Source organism: Lynx rufus, unplaced genomic scaffold (genome assembly GCF_022079265.1).
Source record: "Lynx rufus isolate CCGP_SWC_20201006 ecotype Redwood Valley unplaced genomic scaffold, mLynRuf1.p SCAF_2, whole genome shotgun sequence".
Classification (NCBI taxonomy): domain Eukaryota; kingdom Metazoa; phylum Chordata; class Mammalia; order Carnivora; family Felidae; genus Lynx; species Lynx rufus.
The window spans coordinates 31263464-31279692 of record NW_025814834.1 but is presented as its reverse complement, the minus strand read 5'-3'; the positions used below and the strand labels follow the sequence as shown (position 1 = coordinate 31279692).

At 37.2% G+C, this 16229-nt stretch overlaps 1 protein-coding gene across 4 annotated transcripts in view; it reads left to right on the top strand.

The window, feature by feature from the left end:
* PARD3B (par-3 family cell polarity regulator beta) overlaps window positions 1-16229 on the top strand; it is a 1011734-nt gene that overhangs the window by 135556 nt on the left and 859949 nt on the right. For all 4 annotated transcript variants that reach the window (XM_047084837.1, XM_047084838.1, XM_047084839.1 and 1 more), the window contains exon 2: window positions 9099-9200. In XM_047084837.1, the coding sequence (XP_046940793.1) occupies window positions 9099-9200 (102 nt within the window). The remainder of the gene's footprint in view (window positions 1-9098; window positions 9201-16229) is intronic.

The window sequence follows — 16229 nt, the reverse complement described above, 5'->3', positions numbered from 1 at the left end:
TGTTTGAAATAGCAAAAACATTTTCCTTTGTGTTCTACGGTTTAAACAAACCTAAATCATGTCTTAAGATGAATGAGCTGACCTTTTTCCATTCACCCATATTGGTATTCTCCAGTTCGTTAATGACCACCCCTTAAATTTTGAAGAAAATACTATAAATATGGTGTGTCCACTTAGTATAGAATGAGATTATTACTTGCTCTGTTTTGGACACGGTACTATTATCATAGCTCATGATAGTGGTAACATATTTAACGTATTTGTCACACTGTTGACTCATTTAAGCCTGTGGTTCATTAAGCCTCCTCTCTGGGTCTTATAAGTTTTGAATGATTGATGGTCAGTAAGCTACGTTTTCTGTGGGTGGGGGAACCCAGCCTCTCTGTCTTTTGGGACTGTTACATTCCTTTCTTTTATTTGCCCTAAGATTTGTTCTTATAATTTTAAGGAAGCTAGTTCTAAACAGCTTTTTTAGAGGTCTTATTTAATTATTTGTGGTCATGATCATGTGTAAAGGGAACTATTATGTATTTCAGTTTGAAAAAAGAAATCCTATTTTTTGAAGCAAAGAGTCCTTAAATTATGAAAAGATTTTTTTTTATTAAATTTTTTTTTCAACATTTATTTATTTTTGAGACAGAGAGAGACAGAGCATGAATGGGGGAGGGTCAGAGAGAGGGAGACACAGAATCTGAAACAGGCTCCAGGCTCTGAGCTGTCAGCACAGAGCCTGACGCAGGGCTCGAACTCACGGACCGCGAGATATGACCTGAGCCGAAGTCGGCCGCTTAACCGACTGAGCCACCCAGGTGCCCCGAAAAGATTTTTAAAGTATACCACACATACAGAAAAGTGCACAAGTAAGTGTAGCCAGCACATCAAGAAATAAACCATGACTCTAGAAGCCCCTTTGTGCCCATTTTCTACTCACTGCCCTTTCCCTCTCAAGGGGTAATCAGTCTCTTGACTTCTAACATTATGAAATAATTCTGCCTGTTTTAGAGCTTCTTGATGGAATCAGAGTATGTACTTTTTTGAGTATTTGACTCCCATCAGTGTTACGCTGTGACATTCACCCATATTGCTGCATAAAGTTGTAGTTTATTCATTCTTGTTGATATTTAGTATTCTGCTGCATGGACATGGTGCTTACTCATTTTACTGGTGATGAATATTTGGGCTATTCCAGATTTTTAGGTATTAGGAATTCTCTTATGAATCTTACAGGGCATGTATTTTGGTAATTCTATATACTTGCTTCTGTTGGATATATATATCTAGGAGTGGGATTGCTGAGCTATGTAGGATGTTTATGTTCAACAGTTTAATGAAATGTACACTCCAGCGATCAGTGTCTGAGAATTCTGGTTGGTCATAACCCTAACTCATCCTTAATCAATTTGGGGCAAGATGAACATCTTCAGAATATTGACTCTGTTAATCTTTGAAACTCTTCTTTAGTTTTTTGTAAAAATTGGTAAGTTTTAGCATAAAGGTTTTATGCATTTTTGTTAGACTTATTCCTAAATATTTGATTTGATGATGCTATTATAAATGTTGCTGTTTTTTAATTTTTGAGTTTTCTGTTACTGGTTTGCCTTAATTGTAGGTTTGCCTTGCTCGCTAAGATACTTTTTACTGTGAATTGGTGGTGAATAGTCTCAAGTGAATCCATTGTGATCATCTAATTTTTATCCTTTTTTCCCTTACTCATTAGGTGACTACCTCAGTTGATTTTTGAATTTTAAACCACTCTTGCATTAAGGGAATAAATCCTTTACGTATATCACTGAATTTTGATTTACACATATTTTATTTGAGATTTTTTTCATACTTATCCATATGCAAATTTTTGTAAATTTTATAATTTTTGTATAATGCCCTTGTAAGGCCTTTGTATCCAGGTTACATTGTCCTCATAAAAAAGGATGGAGAGGCGCCTGTCAGTTAAGCATCTGATTCTTGACTTAGGCTCGGGTCATGAACTCACAGTTTGTGGGTCCCAGCCCTGAATCGGGTTCTGCGTTGGCCTTGCAGAGCCTGCTTGGGATTCTGTCTCCATTTCTCTCTGCCCCTTCCCTGTTTGTGCTCCCCCACGTCCCCTCTCAAAATAAATAAAAATACACTTAAAAAAAAAAGGGATGGGAAATTTTTTCTCTTGTAGTTTCTAGAAGTATTTGTATGAGAGTGACACCCTTTCTTCCTTAAACATTAGGAAGATATTATCTGTGAAGTAATGTGAGTCTGGTTCTTTATGGGAAAGTTTTAAAATTTAATTGTTGTCTTTGTATTTCTGTTTCCTATTTTTGGCCAGTTTTGGTAAGTTGTATTTTTTTTAAATGTTCATTTCATTGCCAATTTTATAGGTCTAAATTTTTACCATATATGTTTAATGGCTGTAAAATCTAAGATGGTATTGCTTGTCTTTTTCCTTGATAGTGGAAATTTGTGTGTTTTTTCTTTTTTGTTTGTTTTTTGATCAGTTTTGCTAGGCATTTGCCAATTTTATCAAGCCTTTCATAGAACCAACTTTGTTCTATTCTTTCTTTTTATTAAATTTTTTTCAATGTTTTTATTTTATTTTTGAGGGGGGGAGGGTGAGAGCATGAATGGGGGAGGGGCAGAGAGAGAGAGAGGGAGACACGGAATCTGAAGCAGGCTCCAGACTCTGAGCTGTCAGCACAGAGCCCGACATGGGACTCGAGCTCACGAACCGAGAGCTCACGACCTGAGCCAAATTCAGACGCTTAACTGACCAAGCCACCCAGGTGCCCCTATTTTTTTTCTCTTTGTTTCCTTCCCTCTGTATTTGGGTTTGAATAGCTCTTTTTCTAGCTTCTTGGGCTCAGCTTTTCTTTTTTCTCATATTTGCATTTAAGGCCATAAATTTGCCATTAAGCACTGCTTTAGCTGCATCTCATAATTTTTTGTATGCTGTTTTAATTATTCTATGTTAAGAACTATTTTTCAAATTGGATTATTCGGAACTGTATTTCCAAACAGCCTGGCATTTTATAGGTGTATTTCTGGAATTGACTCTGACTTTGATCAAAGAACATATTCTCAGTGATTCTGGACTTTTGAAATTGGGTGTATATTCCATATGCACTTGTAGAGAATGTTTTTTCTAATCTTTATGGGTACGGTGTCTTATACGTATGGAATATAAATAAGTTAGGTCCCTTTGTTAATTGTGTTAGTCAGATGATTTATATCTTTGTTTCCTACCAAAAGTCTCACTGTGATTTTGGATTTACTTTTAAAGATTTTTTTTCTTCTTCAAGATTTATTTAAATTTCAGTTTAACACCCATTATACTATTAGTTTCAGGTGTAGAATTTAGTGATTCATCACTTACATACAACACCCAGTGCTCATCACAAGTGCCCTCCTTAATACCGATCACCCATTTAATGCATCCCCTCCCCTCCAGTAACCCTCAGTTTGTTCTCTATAGTTAAGTGGATTTGTTTATTTATTTATTTTTAAAATATCTGTCCATTTTGGCAGCATATGTATTGAAGTTATCAGGTACCTAGGTTTAGAATTGCTTTCTTTCCATTGGATTGATCCTTTTATCATCACGAAATGTTCTCCTTTACCTTTAGTAATGTTCTTAAAGGCTCCTTTATCTGACATTGGTATGGCTATATCAAGTTTTTTTTGGTAGGTTCATAGATTTTTAAAGCTGGAGTAAATTTACAGGTGGACTTATTCACGTTTATTTTTTATATAAATTGAGGTTTTTAATTCTGTTGAGTTTGCTGGGTATTACTTTCAACCCAGCATAAAAACCCTTGTTGCAATTCTAGTTCTCTTGAGTTCCTTAGAAACATGATTAAAATGGCATTACTTGTGTTCCTGTCATACTCTTGGTTAATCTTTTTCAGGAAATTAGAGGCGTATTCTGAAGTCAGGGCCAGCTCATAATATCAAGATTTATTACTTCCTTTTCTGGCTTCATTCTGTCCTTTCAGTTGTCAGTGCTGCTCTGCTAGGCTTTGCTCAGGCATCGTTTTCAGGAACTGCTTTTTCCCTACACTGTCTGTGGTTGGTTATTCAGAGACTCTTGCTCTGTACCTGTCCCCAAACAGTCTCTACACTTGTTCTGACTACTATCTCCTTCCTGGGTGCTGGTGTTCTGGGGCACCATACTCTCTTTTGGTCTGGAGTAGTTGGGAGAATAACTGCAGAGGATTATGATAGAAGTAGTTAAAGTGTGCATGGATGAAAACCTTCATAATTCTCTTCTGATGCCTCAAGCTTCATCTCTGCTCTGAGCAGGAAGATCTTTTTCCATTTCTTCTCCAACATTTAATTTCATGATTATGAGGAATTATGTTCTGAAGCTTCTCTCACCTGGAAAACACTGGACACACTTAGGGAAATATTTTGGGGCCTTCCATTATTGCCCTGTCATGTCCTCTACACTGTGACTTGCATGTGCTGCGTTGTGCAGAAGGCCAGAGAGCCTTCATGCTCACTGTGGATGAAGAACTAAGGTCCAGAGTAGTGATGACTTGCCCGGATCCATATACTTAAGTAGCAACAGAGATGGATCTGATCCCCTGCCTTATTGTGAGGCAGTTGTGATTTTTGTTAAATTTTCTTTAAGTTTATTTATTTTGAGAGAGTGAGTGAATGAGCCTGAGCAGGGGAGGGGTACCAAGAGAGGGAGATAGAATCCCAAGCACACTGATAGTGTGGAGCCTGACATGGGGCTCAAACCCAGGAACTGTGAGAGCATGACCTGAGCCAAAATCAGGAGCTGGACTCTTAACGGACTGAGACACCCAGAATCCTCTGTTAATACTTTTTAATTAGTAAAAAAAAAACCCCAACCCTTATTTGCTGTGTTTAAAAAACACATTTTGACTCTGCTGTTAAGCATTTACCCTTGGGCAAGTCCGTTCACGTGCCCATGCCTTGCTTTCCTCATCTGTAAAATGGATTGATAACTATTTCATGAGGCTGTTTGAGGTTAAACAAGCTAATCCTATAAAACTCATAGTACATATAGCACCCGCCCTATAGTAACCACTAAAGTTATCTGCTTTGATGATGTTGACGATCAAATGGTGAAATGTCATTTTATGGATATATTTCACCAAATTCATGAAATTAAATTCTACACAGAAAATATTTAACTTTCCATTAACTTTATTTTGCAATTGTTCTTGTATTCCAACAGGTACAATTATTTGTTCACAACATGAAGTCACCGAAAAATCAGTTGCATTACTGAGCTCTGTAATTGTCACCACTGCTAAATACAGCTCTTTTCCAACACTGGCTCTTTCTTTGTAGTGCTTGCCTCACTTTTGAACCTGCTGCCATTGCAGGCTATTTTTTCTCTTTTTTGGGCCAGACGCATTTAGCTTAGAAACATCCATGTTTTCTCTCTTTTGATGATTGACACCGTCTCAGTGCTTGGTAGTCACAGCATCTTAGTATCTGGCTTCTCAGTCCATTCCTCCTGATATTGCAGGTGAAAATTATTATTCTTCAGAACTCTGGCTAATAGAGATTTTCTAAGGTATAGGGTCAAATTTCATGTCTTCTACCCACAGTGAAGGATATTTGTTGCTGTTAATATCCGTGCCTATTTGGAACAATTTCTCATTGGTTAATTACAAGTTTCCTATAATTGTGGTCTTTCCATAATGCATATATTTTTGTTTCCTTTTCCAATTCATCCTTGTGGCTATTTTTAGTTTTAAAGTTCTAGTAGTATTTAAGTATGTATTATTTAAAAATAATGATAAGAAACTATCAGAAATAGAGGAAGCAATGCGTGCTATGTTATTTTTTCAATACTTTAAGAACCTAGGAGTATAAGTTCTAAGATTTATTGTGTAACACTTTTACTACAGATATTTTTGAAATAATTTAAGTTTTATGTAGTACAGATATTTGTGCAATAGGTAAATTAATGTCATGATCCTGAAAAATACAGTAAACTTTCCCAAATGATTGTGTGAAACAAGATGCATATGTGAACATCTTTTCATATTTGATCAGTTTTATTCCTGATGGTCATAAAACTAAGTAAATGAAATGCAAAATCTTGACTGCAAGGTAATGGTTGAATTTTTACATACATAAAGGAGTCAGGGTGAATTTATGGTCTTATAATGGCTGTTGGCTGCTAATATTGTATGTATATTCTTAAAGTGATCTATAGCACTATGGCGAAAATACCGTGGGGACAAAATCACAGTTGGTACGCGCTGGGTTTGTTGATTTACCTCCCTTGGACATGTAAAATATTAACTGAGACTCCTTTCATATAACTTGTCTGTTTTCGTTCAGAACTAGATGTGTGCTCATCATTAGTCTACTCTTTGCTAGAGTGTATAAAATGGCAGTACCAAAGTGAGATGGCAGTGTCAGAGTTGCAAACAGTCTTTTTATATTCTGGCACCATGTATTTCACTTAATTTTTTTTTTGATTGAATATACTATTCCAAAATGTATCAAAATAACTTTATTACTTGATTTAGTTCTGCCAAACTTTTAAATCCTGTACTCTTTCGAATCACAATTAGACCATTAGAAATAAATGTCTTAGTTACAACTCCTAGGGCTTATTTTCCAGAACGTCCTAGAGCCCGACGTGTGGGATAGCAGAATGCTGTGGGACTTAACGGCCCCATGGAGCTGCCTCTTGTCTGCTCCCTTTGCTACTGATCAGATCCTGTCCTCCGTTACTTCCTGAGTTTCCCTATTTTAAATCGGAGTGTTTGGTTTTCTTCTTTCTGTTCCTACCTCTAGGCAGGAAAACAGGCATATTTTAATTTACACTGCAATTGTTGGGAGTAGTTGTTTACTTCAATCTTAGGTGATAAAATCTGCTTTTACAAACGGAGCATGAGAAAAAAGCAGACAACTTAATAGAGGTCTTTTAAGTAATTGAATATGTAAAAAAAAAAACAAACTCTTTAGAACTCTTTATAATACATCACCTTTTACAAACATGGTCAAAATCAACAGATTTCATCTATAGTGTTGTAATATATCAAAACCCAACTCAATGGACATTAATAGAAATTAATTAAGTTGCACTCCCTTTGTAAGAAGGCAGTTTTTACAAGGAAATGTAATACCCTGTAGATTTCAATTAGAAGTCCTGGGTGTATTTGGAAAAACTATGTTGCTCGTAGCATGGCCATAGCCAAAAGACTGAATTCCCAAAGATGACTGGGGGAGCTCTTTCTTTTCTGTACGGTCCAGTGGCTGTTACATAGTGTTTGCCTACTCTGGTGTTCTCCTTATTTAGAATCTAGTCTGCTGTACTTAGCTTACCTTTTATAGCACGTTGACCTTGAGTTGGTTTAGATCTCTGATTAAAGAATCTGACCGATGGGTGTGCTTTGCTATCTTACCTGGTTATACAGTGGCTGCCTTTTTTTTTTTTTTTTTGGCAATCTCTCAGGGCAAGAGAACCAGGCAGTTAAAGTTTCCTAATCATTAGTGTTTCTACCTATAAGTCTAATATTAGATGCAACGAAATTCCTTTCATTTTACTTGGAATAGCTTGTCAGATACTTGATAGAAAACTTAATTTTAAAGTCAAAAGCCTATCTAAGAAGAATTCCTTTGGATTTTTTAAGCCTATGACTTGATCTAGTCAGATTACTGAAAAGCTATGTTCTTGGGTCACATTTCAGTGTCCCTCTGAATAGATGCTTTAAAAGCTTTACTCTTATTTAATATAGTATGCCCTTGCCTTTTATTAGGGAGTGGGTAAAGGGGAGGCTCTGTGACAATCATTTCTACTAGCTTTTGTAATACTGCAGTTGAATTCTGTGGGCTGTGTTAATTCTTCTCCTTTATAAAGATTCATTTGGTAAAGGCTTAGGGCTTTATCCTAGAAGAATTTCCTTCTTGTAAACTGGCACGTTATTTGTTTTTTGTGTGCTTTATATAAAGCTCAAAATTTTCCCACTTTGAGAAGCTTTCAGAGAATCACAGAGCCAAATCGATGATAGCTTGGGTATTCTGTAAAAAACTTACTAATATTTTTCTTCATTCATTGGCTCATGTTCTTGTCTCATTATTATGGTTGGCTTTCATATCTTTTCTGGAAATAGGCAGTATGTAAATAACCCAATGAGCTACATCATCTAATTCTGAGTTCTAGCGTGAGTATGTAGCCACATATAGAATTAGGAAAATAACTTCCTTTTCTTAGTCCTTACATTCCTGAGTAGGTTTTTTAAGACATTACTTGGAAATCTCCTAAAGCACTACTGTGGTTGAGTGAACTGTTTCAGCTCCAAACCTAGTTCGACTTGCCGCCCTGTGGAGCCCTTGCTCCAGATGTCATCTCAAATCTTGGAGTTGAGGACATGCATACAGCCTGGAGATTTAAAAAGATGAAGAAGTCAGTGGTTATCCCATTCCACTTGATAGATTGTAAAGTGATGATCGCCATCAAAGATTTCTGCCCTTAGATTTTTTTTCCTCCCCTACAGCTTTGAGAATCTGAGTGTGAATTTCTAAGCCCATTTCAGAGTACCCCCAAGAAGACGTTTTTTTCCCCCCAAAGTATTCTTGGGATTACCTCGTTTGAAGTTATAAAAACGTTCTTGAAATTCCTTCTCAAATAACAGTGGCACTTTATTTTTGCATGGTGATTTATCTTCCAGGGTAATTGATGAAATATGTATACTTTGATTTACTGATTTACCTGAAATAGGATAAAAATACCAAATGTTTATTGAAATAAAGAGGTAACATTTATTTATGGTGTTCGAACATTTTATTACTAGGGCCTATTTTTGATGAGTCAACTTATTATTTTTTAAAAAATTAAAATGTAGGGGCGCCTGGGTGGCTCAGTCCGTTAAGCATCCGACTTTGGCTCAGGTCACGATCTCACGGTCTGTGAGTTCGAGCCCCGCGTCAGGCTCTGGGCTGATGGCTCAGAGCCTGGAGCCTGCTTCCGATTCTGTGTCTCCCTCTCTCTCTCTGCCTCTCCCCCATTCATGCTCTGTCTCTCTCTGTCTCAAATATAAATAAACATTAAAAAAAAAAAATTAAAATGTAGTTTTAAAAAGCTCGAGTCGTGAAACTTGTTGATTGTTCTACCATAGGATCCTGGCTACTGGGTGAAGATTCATCACTTAGAATACACGGATGGAGGAATCCTGGATCCAGATGATGTTTTGGCAGATGTCGTTGAAGACAAAGATAAGGTAGATGACTAAAACTGTTCCTCTTTGTTTTCCTCTTTAGAGCTGTGTGTTTCCTAGAGATTGAGATCCTTAACAAACTCATGTGTCAGTTATTGTTAAAAGATACCATCTGTTCAGGTTTCACCTGAACAGCCTATAAATCAAAGTTCTTCATCAGATGCTTGGAAAAACTTTGTCAAGGTTTGGGAATCTGTTTATGGTGGCCTAATTAGCAGACACTTCATTCCCAAGGGTTCCTCATGTGTCTTAGTAAATTAGTGTCAGGCTCTGAGGCTGTTGGAGCTTTCATTGCCATTGTTGGCTTTGGGGTTTATTCTTGGCCCTTGCTAAATATTCAACTCAATGCCTGTGATTTGAATGTGTTTCAAACTAGAGAATACAGTGGGGAGAAAAGTCTTACAAAGAACTATGGTGAAATTTTTTATTTTTTAAAGCAGCTGGCAAACAACGGTCTTTTGTGATAGTCTTTGTTTCCATTGCTAAAGTAAAACAAAAAATAAAAAAACAAAAAAGACCACTAAATTGACTATTGCAAAAAGGTTGAACATATTTTGCCAACTATTTGAGAATACTCCCACTGCAAATATCTTATTTTAGTAAGATTTTTCTTCTGATGGTAAACTGGAAAATATGAGAATAAACTATTCAGTTGCCACACACAGGATTTTTGCTGTTGAGACACATTGTATATCGCGTCTGTGTTGGGCTCCTCTTAGCAATGGTTGAGGTGTCCTCTCTAATTGAACTCCAGCTCTCCTCTACGAGTGATCCTGGATTCAGAGTTTCTCCTCCTGTACATCCTTAGGATGTTTGTTCTAGGCTATTTATGTGTGTATCTATGTTTCTCTCTTTTGCTTTTCTGCACTCTCAGGGAGGTGTGTGTGTGTGTGTGTGTGTGTGTGTGTGTGTGTGTGTGTGTGTGTTAACCAATTGCACCAGAATATGGAGAAGTGATTTATTGAACTCAGGTAAAATTTACATTTTTCCTTTCCTGTAAGATCTTTTTGGACTGTTCAAATTTACATTAGTCTTTGCCAACATTCTATCCATTTTTTCCCCTTATTTTTCTGTTGAGCAAACTCAACTCTGATTTGCTGGTTTGCTTTGCATAATAATAACTCATTTCATAAGGGACTAATGTCCCTGAATAGATTGTAAGTTTCTAAAGGACATGGACCAGAAGATTTTTATTTCCTTTGTGTTCCTTGTAGTAATAATATCCAGTACAATCTCTTACCAAACTGAATTCTCAAAGAACACTTACTGAATTCATGAGTGAAAAAGAAACCTTTACTCTCTACACTTGACTCCCGGTGTACATGATTTTTTTTTTTTAATTTTTTTTTCAACATTTATTTATTTTTCGGACAGAGAGAGACAGAGCATGAACGGGGGAGGGGCAGAGAGAGAGGGAGACACAGAATCGGAAACAGGCTCCAGGCTCTGAGCCATCAGCCCAGAGCCTGATGCGGGGCTCAAACTCACGGACCGCAAGATAGTGACCTGGCTGAAGTCGGACGCTTAACCGACTGCGCCACCCAGGCGCCCCCCGGTGTACATGATTTTGATGCATACTTCGTGTTTATTGCTTGGTCTTACAGTAAATAATAACGTATTATTTAAGTTCCTAAATTTGAAGGACGACTTTGACTTTTGTATTTCTGTTTCACTTCCTACTTTTCTGCAACCGTCTTATTTTGAAATAGTCTAGACATTTGGTCTGTTCGTTAATGAAGAAAGTCTTCCCTTCTCAGATTTCATTGATGACCGGTATATTAAAATTAAAAGTCAAAAAGTAGCAAGTTTAAGAAAGGCTAGAAGAGGGGCGCCTGGGTGGCTCAGTCAATTAATCGTTTGACTTTGGCTCAGGTCGTGATCTTGCGGTTCACAAGTTCGAGCCCCGTGTTGGGTTCTGTGCAGCTAGCTCAGAGTCTGGAGCCTGCTTCAGATTCTGTGTCTCTCCCTCTCTGTCTGCCTCTCCACCACTTGCACTCTCTCTCTCTGTGTCTCTCTCTCTCTCAAAAATAAATAAACATTAAAAAAAAAAAAAAAAAAGAAGAAGGGCCAGAAGAAAATGCCTCACCCAGCCTCATGCGAGACCTAATTACAGGAAGGATGTTTTCATGAACAGTGCTCAGGGAAATCATTTGTCCTACAGAGCTCTTCCGTTTAGAGAATACTTTTTAACTCTCCTGGCAGTGCCCTTTTAAACTATAATCCATTTACTAGACAGAGAAACAGCTTTTATTATGTGTAATCTCTATTTTAAAGGGGCTTCACCACTAGTGAATCAGGTGAAAAAATGAGGTAGTCAGTTAAAATCCTAGCAAAGGATGAGTGCTATCTGGGTGAAGGTTTACCCATTTCCTTAATGTGCTTTTGCATTAAATACGTGAAGCTTAATTGGTATTGTTTTGCAGAGTAGATGAGAATATATACTTTGGACATTGCCAGAAAAAATGTGTTCCCCTTTGCCCTTTTCAAAAATAATGTAAGTGAAAAAGAGCATCACTTTTTTTTCCCCCTGACATTCTCTCTGAAGTCTTAAGATTGTCTGATAGTTTATGTATCCAGTGTGGAAATAAGGTTCTGCTGGACTTTATTACTTTTTTCAAAGTTTAGATTAAGAAGTAATTATATGTGATACTTCTCAATGTTTAGCGATATATCAAATTCAGCCATATTATCTTAGAGATAATATGAAGCTTAGATAAAATTATAGTTCATCTATTTTCAAATTGGCTATCTAATAATCTCTTGCATTTAGAATATAGAATGCAAGCCCAAAGAGGCATGGATGGATGTGAGTAATCCTTGGCCAATGCCCACTTACCTCAACTCCTAGGAAAGACTTGTGCTACAGGTGAAAATGGCAATTAGGAACTTTTGATGGCCCAGCTGGAGAGGATGAAGCAGGAAAAACAAATTTAGAATCAGAAAGTGGTGTAGGCTGAGGCCATTTTGTGAGGCTAAGGAAGAGCCATCCAGTATACTTCTGTAAAAACTGAAATTGGGGGCTAAACGGTATCCTCACAATCAGACAGTGGGATAATATACTGGAGTCAGCTCTTTACGTCAATGACTTTCAAAACTTCTGGTCCCAGAAGTGGTTTGTCTGGGAGCTTGATTATTCCTTGGGCCAGCGTGGCACGTGCTTTTACATGGTGCCTCTTTGGGAGGTTTTTTGTGTTAACTTGCTTACCCAGTAGAGGCCCCTCCACAGGGAGCCAAGTTTTTACCATGTTGCACTATATCTTTCCTATATTTTGTCAAAATATTACTGGAGCAGCTTTGAAATTTTGCATCTTATGGTAACTGATATTTGTATAAAATCTTATGGTGCAACTGAATTATACAGTTATAACAGGCATTCTTAAAATTCTCTTGTTTTATGTATCTGTCTGATGATCTAAGTTCTTTGGGATAAGTATCTAAAAATTCACAACTTTACACTAATGCGTCTTTTCTGGCTTCCCAAGGCTATGGACGTATTCACCCAATGACAACTACTTAACATTTTATGGAGCACCAAAAGTGTCCCAGAATTCTCTGGCGATTATATATTCTATTTTACTTTAGAGCGGCCCTACAGGTGAGAGCTATTTATTATCCCTGTTCCTAATTTCTGAAAATAGCCCCAGAAATTGTCAGTGACATACTGAAGATCACACAGGTAGTAAGTGGCAGAATCAGACTAGAATTCACATTTCCAAACTCCTTCGTTCTTCTGCAAAGTGCCAAGTAGTGTGTTGGGTGTTTGTATTTATAATTTCTAGTTATGAAAACTCATGAATTATGAATAAGAATGACTTTGTTTTTACATAGTTAGCACCACTGTTAAGAAAGGGTAGGTAATAGAACTATGGAGTATAACAAAATTAATTTAGAAGTAGTATATCATGCAAATATAAATTCACCTCTTTTTGCCTGAAGCCTGCACCTAATTTATTATAAAGGTGTCTTACCTGTGTTGCCACCCCTTGTATCCTTCTTTTCAGGTCTCAGATTAGTACTTTCAGGACTCTGTAGACTACACTTGTCTAACAACTATTTTCTGCTTTGTAGGAGAATACATTCTGTATTCCAGTAACTACTTTTCAGAAAGATTGCTGAATGCACAAATTATATGCTGTGCTGTCTGTAGTAGGCAAAGTAATGGCCTCTAAAGATGTCTACTCCTAATCCCCAGAACTAGTGAGATGTATGTTACATGGGAAAAGGATTTTTGCAAATGCGATTAAGGACTTTAAAATGGGGAGATTATTCTGGATTATTTGGGTGGGCCCAGTGTAATCACAAGGGTCCTTATAATTGAAAAGAGGGAAGCCGGAGAGTTCATATTAGAGAGATACAATGTGAGAGAGAGTTGACTATCCATTGGTGGCTGTAAAAAATGAAGCCAAAGAATGCAGACACCTTCTAGAAGCTGGAAAAGGTGAAAGAATGGATTCTCCTATACAGTTTCCAGAAAGAATACAGCCCTGCTGACCTCTTGGTTTTAGCCTGGTGAGACCCATTTCAGACTCCTCACCTCCAGAATTGTAAGATACATTTGTGCTACTTGAAGCTCCCAAGCTTGTAGTAACTTGTTATCACAGCAATAGGACACCAATGCAGTGTCTTTTGTTTTATACTTTTAAAACGATAATGATTTTCACACGTTTCATACTAACTGGGCTTTAACATTTTGTAGGACAAGGAAAAATCTTATGTTTCAGATTAGTCGATCACTGTGCATTCTTTCCAAAGTACACCGTAAATTGAAACTCCATTCACTGGGTGAGTTCTTGCTCTGTAGGACTTCAGTGTCATGCTGTTGTCTTGTGTAGGAATAAGGTCAGGGTCACACACCCAAGCTATGTAATAGTCACTTACTAGTTTCTCCTTATTATACGTAATGACTCTAAGAAGTCTGAAGACTGACATTTAAAAGCCCCTGCAGGGGCGCCTGGGTGGCACAGTCGGTTGAGCCTCCGACTTCGGCTCAGGTCATGATCTCATGGTCCGTGAGTTCCAGCCCCGCGTCGGGCTCTGTGCTGATGGCTCAGAGCCTGGAGCCTGTTTCAGATTCTGTGTCTCCCTCTCTCTCTGTCCCTCCCCCGTTCATGCTCTGTCTCTCTCTGTCTCAAAAATAAATAAACCTTAAAAAAAAATTAAAAAAAAACAAAATAAAAGCCCCTGCAAAGCTTATCGTTAGCTGATATTTTTTGAGTGTGAGAACCTGATTATTGAACTTGTATGATTGTTTTCCTTGTTAGTATTTCTTGTTTGTAGAAGGCAGTTGAAATACTGCAGTGTGTAACTTCTATTATGTAAATCGGATTACTGACACGGTTTTTACAAAAAGTAAATACATATGCAACAGTAAAATTTTATTCTGTGGTAAGGTGCAATGAAAGAATGTTTCTGTCTTAGTCTACACTTTGACCATCATAGGGGTTTATTTTGAAGAAGTGCCAAAATCTCCTGGATTCTAGTCATAGTGAGTTGGCCTCTGAGAACATGTGTGATATCTGGTACTCAAATTTTAAAGTGTCCTTTCAACGTTATCCTTTTTTAGCTATGTGTCCTTGGGTAAATTTTGTCTCCATTAGCCTTAATTTGCCCATTTGAAAAATGGATATAATGTGAGTTTTTATCTTACAAGGTTAGTGTCTAAAAAACTGTATTAACTTCTCAGCACAGTAGGTCATATGGTAAGTGCTCAAATGCTAGCTGTTAAATTAAATATTAAATTAACATTATGGTAGTGTTATTAGTGTACTTTTTACCTATGTGTTTTGATTTAACCATTACAGGTTTTAAATTTAAGTATTAAAATATCAAAGGCTACAGTACATTCCGTTTTTTTAAACTTTATTAAATTTGAAAGTTATCAAATTGTTGAGTAGTTTGATGGGAAGATACTTGATTATGGCAAAATATTTGGATTTATATATTATTTAAGAAATCAAAATGCCCGTATGACTAACTTTAAAACAGGAGTCCTTTTATCAGAACACAGTGCTTGGTCATATAAGAGGCATTCAGGGATCCAGTGTGGTTTTGAAATGGAGACTGTTTTGCACACTGAACTGGTGACCTAAAACCAGACACTGTCCTTAAGCCCAAGTTGCTCTCTGAGCACGCTCTGTTGCCCTCTAGTGGAATCCACAGCTACCTGGAAAGCAGCTTACAGGAGATACTCCCTGAATGTGATGATGCGTTTGGCTCTATTTCATTCTAAATTTTACTGTATTTTTAGCGCAGCTCAGACTGAGTAGTGGATAGTAAAACCAGAGTGTATATTTCAACCAGTGGTTGTCATTTCTTCATGGTTCTCAACCATACCAATATTTACCTTGGCTTTTGTGAGTCTTAGGAGGGTTAAAGCAAAATCTTTGCATTTGTAAAACTCTTGTTTGTTTAGTCTTCTTCCCATCTTCCTGCTCACTGGTTGAAAGGTTAATGGCTGGCTCTGATGACGTATGTAACTTTTTGAGTATGTAGTTGAACAATTCATGCAATATATTGTGTTTTTCTGCAGATAGGGGATGGTTAATTTAGACCTTAAAAAAAGGTCCTGAATTAATTACCTCATTTTTGAGTCATTTTGTCAGTGAGGCTCCCATTTCAAGGGGAAACACCTATTTTAAGCCCTTCATGTTTTAAAACACATTAGAATATGGTGTGTTGGGTTTTTTTTCCCCCTTCTAAAGTTTTTCTTTGGCTCATGGGTGTTGAAGTTTTGAAACCACATTTGAGAGGAAGTTTGTAGAATGTTTTAGAAGTCCATGCAGAAATCCCTAAAGATTACCATGGCTAAGAAATGCCATCTTAAACTTTCTAAGGAAAGATATTCTATGCTTATGGCATTACAAAATTATAGAGTCATAGAACCAGAAGAGATCTCAGCAATCATGTGGCCTAACCCCATCCTCTTGCAAAAGAGAAAGGTCTAAACCAGGAAGAGTTGAGATGGCTCCGTATTTCCAATTGATGTCTTCCCTGAGTCCATTTATGCATTTCCTTCCTAGAAGGCTGATAACA